Raw genomic sequence first — 8,092 nt, forward strand, 5'->3', positions numbered from 1 at the left:
AACTATTAAAGCTCATAAATATAAGAATAACCCATCAATCGCCTCCTACGCTCTTCACTTGTAGAAGTATAACAACCGTTGCACAATAGCGTTTAGCTCTCTCGCCTTCATATACGCACAAACACACATACAACATTTGGCAAATGCTTCGTGACCAACCGTCAAATGCGCACGTGTTACGCCTCGCATACTCCTTGCCCACCAGGCCCTGTTAATATATCATCCCGTAGGTATCCTAGAACATTCCCACATAGCACACATAGCACACATATATATACTCCCGAACGTAGGCGCATTTTTCCTTCGACATTGAATGAAAGAAAGAGAGAAAGTGTACGATTAAAAGATCGAAAGAAGCTGCTTGGTTTAAGCGGGAGTGCAATAAACTAGGGATCGGAGAGTGGTGAGGGGAGAGTGTCCATAATGCGAACCATCTAGAGCACGCGAGACATTCGGTGAGGTTGATCATCGCTTCCCTTCCTCTTTCTTTCCTTATACTTTTCTTCCCTTCAGCTGGTGAGTTCTACATTTACTTCGTGGCGTCGTTCGTCGATTTCGATCAGTATTACGATAGAATCGTTCCAACCAGGGTGTCCGACCACCTGATAAGTGCGCATTATTGCCATATTGACAGTGAGTTTTCCAACCGTTCGCTCGCTTACCACCAAACGCCGTACCTCTTCCCCTACCACGCGATACTTTCTTCCAGAGGTGCGAATCATTCGTGAAATTCAGAATATCTTAGCGGTACTTAAGAAAGGGCTACCCGATTTCTTGGTATGAAACATTGTGTTCTTGGTTGGTAGTAATTGAAGTGATAGTTTTGTTGAAGTAGGCATATCTTTCCTCAGGTGGTATCGGAATCTGTAGAGGTTGTTTAGAAACCATTTTTAATTATCATTCGCTTTTCCGTGTTACTTGAAGATCTTTTCTTTACGTAATTTTTGTTTCTTTAGGGATGCCTGGTGAGACAATTGTACTGGATACTAACACTGCTGCAACTTTTGTGTAGTTATGTCCGTGTGTGTATGTGTGTTTGACCGTGAGTCATTGTGGGAGTGAATATTAATGTGTTGCAGTTAGAACTCCATCTACTAGCGTTGGAGTGTCTTGCAATGTCCTTGAAGTATTGGCTCCCGGAAGTTTTTCTTTCTTATGCTGACCAGAAACCATTACAACATCTTTTGCGCAACCGGTAATCCATCACCCCTATCAACCCGTTTTCATTGACCAGCTGGAGTGCTCTGATGCCCCTAATCTCTTGGATCTGAATGGTTTACTTCAGTCTCTGGGACACTATCTATTGCCCTTCCGCCGTTAAGCTCTCTGGAGTGTTCAAGAAATCCATCCAACCATCAACATCTATCCTGGCCGACGTCTGATGTGTGCATAGTTATCTCAACATCGACCGTGTTGGACCTGGATAAACCCGATCCAAAAATAGCTGCCACCGACCGCCTGGTTGTTATTTCGATCGGGCTGCCACAGCAAGGGGGACATGCGCGTGGCTAAAGCCGTCGTTTGACGAAAAGGGGACGACCAACATCACACGCCATAGTTCAGGGTCGGATTTGCAAATATCCGGGGCAAATCAAGGAACTAGCGTATATGTTTCGAAATTTGCCCCCATAATACAATTAACCTTAGAGCAGAATCCTATCTTAGAACAAGGGGTTAAATTCATGGTGTCTAGAAATCTCTGAAACGTTTGGATTTTGTTCCAGATTCTGCTATTACCACGTACCTTCGACACAACGCTAATTCGGGAAAAATAAATCAATTCAACCAGTACATAGTTATCTGATCGTCCTCCGATACTCCATATCCTGCCTAGACGTACCTCGAACGTTAGTATGTGTCAAAAAATGACCTAGAATTCCACAGAATTTGGTGGAACTGTATTCCCCGAGCTTGCCTAGTGAGTTGAAATTAAATGAATGACTGCCACGAGGTAGTAGTATTGCGCTTGGCGTGAATCAGTTGCATTAGACCGGGCATTCTCTTGTACGGTAATACACTACTTCGGCGAGCTATAGAACACCCCCGGTGGTCAAATCTGGCCACCAGGTAGTTTCAGCAGCTCAGGCAGAAAATGTTGAACAGGGGGAAAACCAGGATCTGGGTAGTGGTGGAGGTTGAGGTGAATGAGATCAACATTTACCGCCACCCGTAACCTACCGAGGGAGGCAGCTTGTGAAAGCAAAATGATTGGGGAGTGGCGCAGCAGGAAAATTGTGGTATTTTAGTATGGTAAGACTTCTCTCCCCTTCGACCGAATGTGATGTCATCAGTTGCTCACACATACTCCCAAACACACCCAACCAACGTCCAGAGGAATGTGACCACCCGTTCGTGGAGTATATCGCGTGGCCACGTGCGAAGGTAGGACTAGCACTGCACCATCTAGAAGATGATTATGGTGATGCTGATGCTATAAATACATCTTTCCACGGCCATGCCATTTTCACGATGAGGAAAACATACTGCGATTCCAACGCACGTCTGCACACACATTCATATACACAAATGACTGGCGGGTGGATAATATGGAAATGATTTTTCCCTGCTCGCACCACCCTCTTACTAAGACCGCAAGCCCAATTCCAATGCAAAATTTAGACTGGTCAGAGGGTAGCCTTGGGCCGGCTTTTCTCCCACTTCTGCTTGTGTGTGTAGCGGGATAGAGTGGATGTAGGTGGCATCGTATTAGATGCCCGGTAGGCCAGCCAGTACCAGTCTGGTCCTACCTGATCACAGTTAGCAGAGAACGCCCCGGCGACAACGATCGTATTCCTCGACATTACTTTACCTAAGCTGAAGTAGGTGTTCGCTTTTCGAAGGCGACATTGCGAGCAACCGAACCATACACACAGGTACGAACAACTATCAAACACCAACTTTTCTGGAGACTGGCGGCAGTGTGCAGTGCGTTTGTCTGCGGTTATCCCCTTTCAGAATCAAGTGCATTTGTATCTTGAGTTCTAGAGTTGAGCTTTTCCTATCTTTCTGCGGTTTCTTCAGTGCTTATTCGGTGTTTGTACATTCAAGTGAAGTTTTGCGATTTCAAGACAAGTTCGTTTTATTATGCGGGAACGCCGTCCCAATTTTGGTGTACTCATACACTCATGTTACTAGTTTCTTGTGTAAGTGGAACTTTTGCTGTAAAGCTTGGGAATCCTTTTTTACAATGACTTCCAGCGCAGACATCTGCGAATCGTCTTCTCCTCGCATCGGCACTCGACTCGAAACGCGCGATCGGCGCATGAACCTCCGGATACGTTTAATTTCATCTATTTTTAGCAATATTTTCGAACCCCAAGATTCGCAGCTAACTTGCGGATGGTGATACTGACCAGGGTTGGTTTCTGGCACAGAAATCTTGAGTGTGTTTCTTGCAGGAGCTACGCCAACCTCTTGAATACTAGGCCGGCTGGGATAAAACATAATATATTTCAATTGTACATCCTTTGGGTTTTTCTTGGCGAAAAAGATGGGATTTGTTGAAATGACTGAAGGTCAAAGAGTTCGCGCGTAATTATTTTGTAAACTTACTGCCCCTATGCGGTCATAAGACATGCTCTGTTCCATCGTGTATCAAGGCGTTCTAGTTCTTATGTGTGTGTATTGTGCGTGCATATGGCATGGCTGTGAACAAAAGCGTACCGTAAAACAATGAACCAGGAATGCATATCGTTGTGGAGAACGGACGAGAAAAAAATGGTCAAGCAAATTATAATGTTTAGATGTTGCAATCGACAGCACAATTTTTCTCCCGCTAGTCGCAAGTCATTTTATAGGCCATAGGCTGCTTGTAGTTTCGACGATTTCAAACTGTCTTTACTGAGCAGCTACCTAAATAAGAAAAACAATTCAATGATGAATAATCTCATCTCATTTCATGTCACAAACGACTGGCACCAACATTAATTTCAAACGTAGCAGAGGATTTAATTTCGTGAAAAAAAGTTAATTTGTTATTGCCGAAATTTGTGTTGTCGTTGGCACACTCTCTGCCTGCAATGCCTGCTACTCTGCTTTTTAATGTATCTTTTTTAAATCTCACGTTGTAGCGTTGGAAACAATAAGCTACATGCATTTCATTCGAATTGATCCACTACGCAGCTCAAATAACCACCAAGGAAAACGGGTTCAAATTGTTTGAATGGTATCCAGTTCAGCTCAACAAAGTTGCGGTTGAAACTGAAAACATCATGCATATGATAAGAGACCCGATCCGATGCCGTTGCTTAATAGAACGTGCTGGGTGGAGTATGGAAGGACTATATTTAATTTAATTGCTGATCAAAGCATGGTAGATCATTAAAGCACATTTCGAAAGACCGGTTCATCGTAGAATTGCCGTGTGATGAGTTTCGCTTCCTTGCTACAGTTTACATCTCTTTTCGATCCCCTGTAGCAAACGAATCAATATCGACTAGAACACACATTCAAAATGTTCAAGAACCACCTTGCTATGATTGGCATGAACGAGACGCCAAACAAAAAGGCCAAGTTTTGGCAGTCATACATCAGATCCTTGAAGGGTAAGTGTTGTAAGTTATGTGTATTTTCTTATATCGCACGAAAACATATTTGAGCGGATTTTCGGTATCGGTATAAATATAAATGTACGTTCCGATTTGTGGTTTTTGCTTTACCTTGGATGCCGCAGGATCTGATGATATTCGTGCACACGACACGCCGTCCTACCGGCGACCAATCCTGCTGTTCGACGAGCCCGACACCGCGTCCGGCCGCATCAACTCGCCCGGCTACCACTACTTGCCGGTCCACCGGGAAACCTACGGCTACTCGCCCCGACCGATCTACGACCATCATTACACGCGTTCGCAGAGAGCACGTACGTACCGGATCACGTGGGGAGCGAAGTGCAATGACTTAATTATGTTGCATTCTGCATTCTGCATTTCAACTTAATTATTTTGCATTCTGTTTCCCAATGAAACAGCTTTTACTACGTTTATTTCTGTATCGAATTTTAATGGATAAAAGGTTAATCATATTGCGATAAATTTGAATGCTCCCGCAATGCGGCTCGATTATTGAAGTGATCTAAAAATCTGTTTGTGGTGTTTCCTTTTCTTCTATTTCTCTCTTTCGCTCTGCAGCAAGCGTAAACAGACTGGCTGATGCCGAGAAGGCCTGGGCTGATCATCTGGAGCGAATGCGAGATATCGACCGCAGGTAATGATTGGAAACCTCTGAGAACACCGAGCAAAAACGGGATGCGTAGTTTAATCGCCTTTTTATAAGCAAATGTTATCTGCTGCGTGGGGTTGGGTGCGAGCTTTTTGTCATGCCGTCCCGTAGCCGAAAAGTTATCGAAATGGTATTCTTGGCTTCTGCCATACTGGCTACCCCGAGAAACGGAACCATACTCTTTCGGTTTGCACCAAAGGCGGAAATGAAACAATTTCATGTGTGCATGTCCCGCACGAGATCGGATACGATTGACGAACTTCATTCAATCTGTCCATTACCGTCTAGACTCCAATGGGCCTTAAGACCTACCTTCTAGAGTCCGGAGATTTAATTTTTTAATTTAATTTAACTTCAGCCATCGCCGGCGATGTTGATAGTATGTAGGTAGGGAGGAACAGTAAATGCATAACGATAGTTGGGAGGAAGCGCGACGGAATTTCCACAAAAGCGAGAGTACGTAGGCCGCATCCGAGTCGGAAATCATCCGATTGTCATCCTGCTGATTTCGACCATACGCACATGCACACGCGTGAGAAGGCTCCAAAATATGCACATTTAATCGGTATTTAGGGATAGTTTGCGCTCGCTTTCACGAGCATGTCAAAAGCAGGCTACGCCGGTGTAGAAATCCTCGATCGCAAAAGGCAATCCTAAAGTTCCGATATTGGTGTGAAAATCTCTGATATCATTTCGCAAGCTTTCTCTACCTTCAACTTGACCGACGCCGCACGTTCATCCGCAACGGTGAGAACGCTACATGGAGGGAATGAAAATATTCCTCATTGGATAAGACAATTCTCATGCCGTTCGCTTCACGGGACTGAATTTGTGCCAGAGATTCAAAATTTAGGTGCTTATTCTTCACATATGTCTCCTGCTGTTTCTGTTTCCTCCTTTTGTAGATTGCAATTTCCAATGTTTCGGAGAAGTTCCTCGTTCGACATATTTTCCGACTTTTCGGAGCCGATTTGACGACGGTCCCAGTCGACAACCCTCTACTGGGACCGTCGTCAAATGGGAAAAGAGAAGCAGTAAAGGACAGTAGTAGTAGTAGTAGTAGTAGAGGATATTAATTATTCTTAAATTCACATGCTTACTTACAATAACTAAAATTACATTGATACTGGTTGCCTCTTTGTTGGAACCTTAACACAATATTGCAGGAGTTTCTTTGTACTAAGACATTAAGGATATTCATTGTTGAAATTGTGGAAATATAACCTTTGGGAAAAAGTTTTAAAAACCCTGGTACAGTAAAGGACAAAACATGTAGATTTAATCAAGTTTAATGTCTACCCTCGCCCGATCACTACGGAGAAGTGCGATGCCTAAGCTGAGCTAAAGCAGGTCCGCTTTGGTTGCCTTCTTCACTTCAAACTGTTTGTGTTTTGAATAGAGTATCAACTATAATGCACACGCATACACATTCCCACATTCGGAAATATGCATCAGCGAACGCGTAACCCGTAAAGAAAAGATATTCTGGCGAGTTCCAAATGTAACTATAAATTAAAAAAAAATGAAATCATGCAAAAATCGTCGGCTTTCGCTGGCGCATGAAAATGATTATAGGATCGAACACGAAACAAAAACTGATGGGACGGCCCGACGATGCGCGAACAAAAACTAACGCGACGGCCCGAGCGGCCCGTTAAAGCAAAAGAAGGACACGCGCATCATCAGGGCTAAGAATTCAATTACCGAAACAACATGCCCTAACATTTTATATCTGTTTTTATCACTTTCCCAATGCTTTCCTGCTCTCGGCCGGTATAATAAACCTTATGCACAACCCCGCAACATGAATCTCCACCAACGCTGCCGGGACACGAACAGATACCCTTCGCGCTACGGGTTGTACCTCAAGGACAAGCCTAGCCAGGTTGTGTTTCCGCAGGAAATGGAATACGAGCCGGAGACGAAGCCACTCTACACGACGCTCCACTAAGGCCTGGGTCGGTAGCTTTGTCATATTGGAAGTTAGCTTGTTTCAGGCGACCGGTGCAATTCGAGCTACATAATTACCACCAATCTGGCTCCCCCGTACCTCCGATCATAATGTTCCTCGGTTTCGTAGTTTCAACACTTAGGTGGATGCAACAATCTTACCCCCACTGCTATCGATCACTTTAACCCATGGATTGTAGTATTTTTCTTGTCTGCTATCATCAAACTCTATCACCCATCCCCCTTCCCTCCTCATCTTGACACCGTGCGCCACGAGCGTACCAACTCTTGTAAAACTTTTCCAACAAAAAAGGGGGAAAGGGCAGCATACCGTGAATGTTAAATAAATCCGCAAAAAAGGAACATCTAAAAATAAAATAGAAATAAACATACAAACATGCAAAGAGGAATAAGGGAGGAGGAGTTAAATGGAATGAAATTTATAGATATTTAAAAAGTGTAACGGAAGCTTAGTACTTTCGAGTGGATGTCTATAAGTGTAAATGTATGAATACTTATGAAAGAGGAAACATTGTGCAACTCGCTGCACGGTTCATAGTGGTGAACGAAACGGGAGGGAATTCAGCAATTAAAATAAAAAAGGGTTAGAAGTGCACAGCCAATGTGAAAGGTGAATAGACAAATTTATTAAAAAACTGAGGAAAAGAGAAAGAAGAAAAGATAGGAGGAAAACTAATCGAAAAACAGTTGCATCTGCAGCGATAAAAAAAAGTTACATACATAAACATCAGTCCAACAATGCGAAATTACTAACAAATTTGAGATCAAAGTGGAGGAGACGAACGTTAATGTGTATTATTTTTATTTTTAATTTGCATAAACAATTTCTAAAACCAAGGAGAGAAAGAGTGTGGAGGGATACATAACAACAGAAAAGTAACGATGGAAACATAACATAAAA

At 43.4% G+C, this 8,092-nt stretch overlaps 1 protein-coding gene across 1 annotated transcript; it reads left to right on the forward strand.

Annotated features, from left to right (window-relative positions):
- The first annotated feature begins 4,421 nt into the window (after positions 1–4,421).
- LOC131291474 (uncharacterized) lies at positions 4,422–7,246 on the forward strand. Its single transcript, XM_058320695.1, has 4 exons — positions 4,422–4,544; positions 4,673–4,861; positions 5,130–5,205; positions 7,060–7,246. The coding sequence occupies exons 1-4, from the start codon at positions 4,454–4,456 to the stop codon at positions 7,169–7,171; spliced, it is 468 nt and encodes a 155-aa protein (XP_058176678.1). The 5' UTR covers positions 4,422–4,453; the 3' UTR covers positions 7,172–7,246.
- Positions 7,247–8,092: the final 846 nt, after the last annotated feature.

Source organism: Anopheles ziemanni, chromosome X, assembly GCF_943734765.1.
Source record: "Anopheles ziemanni chromosome X, idAnoZiCoDA_A2_x.2, whole genome shotgun sequence".
Lineage (NCBI taxonomy): Eukaryota > Metazoa > Arthropoda > Insecta > Diptera > Culicidae > Anopheles > Anopheles ziemanni.

What these genes read in the sequence shown, in the direction of transcription:
- LOC131291474 (XM_058320695.1), top strand. Translation starts at nt 4,454, where the DNA reads ATGTTCAAGAACCACCTTGCTATGATTGGCATGAACGAGACGCCAAAC. An exon ending in ATACATCAGATCCTTGAAGG is followed by an intron (nt 4,545 to 4,672) that starts GTAAGTGTTGTA and finishes TGGATGCCGCAG; the next exon opens with GATCTGATGATATTCGTGCA. An exon ending in CACGCGTTCGCAGAGAGCAC is followed by an intron (nt 4,862 to 5,129) that starts GTACGTACCGGA and finishes TTCGCTCTGCAG; the next exon opens with CAAGCGTAAACAGACTGGCT.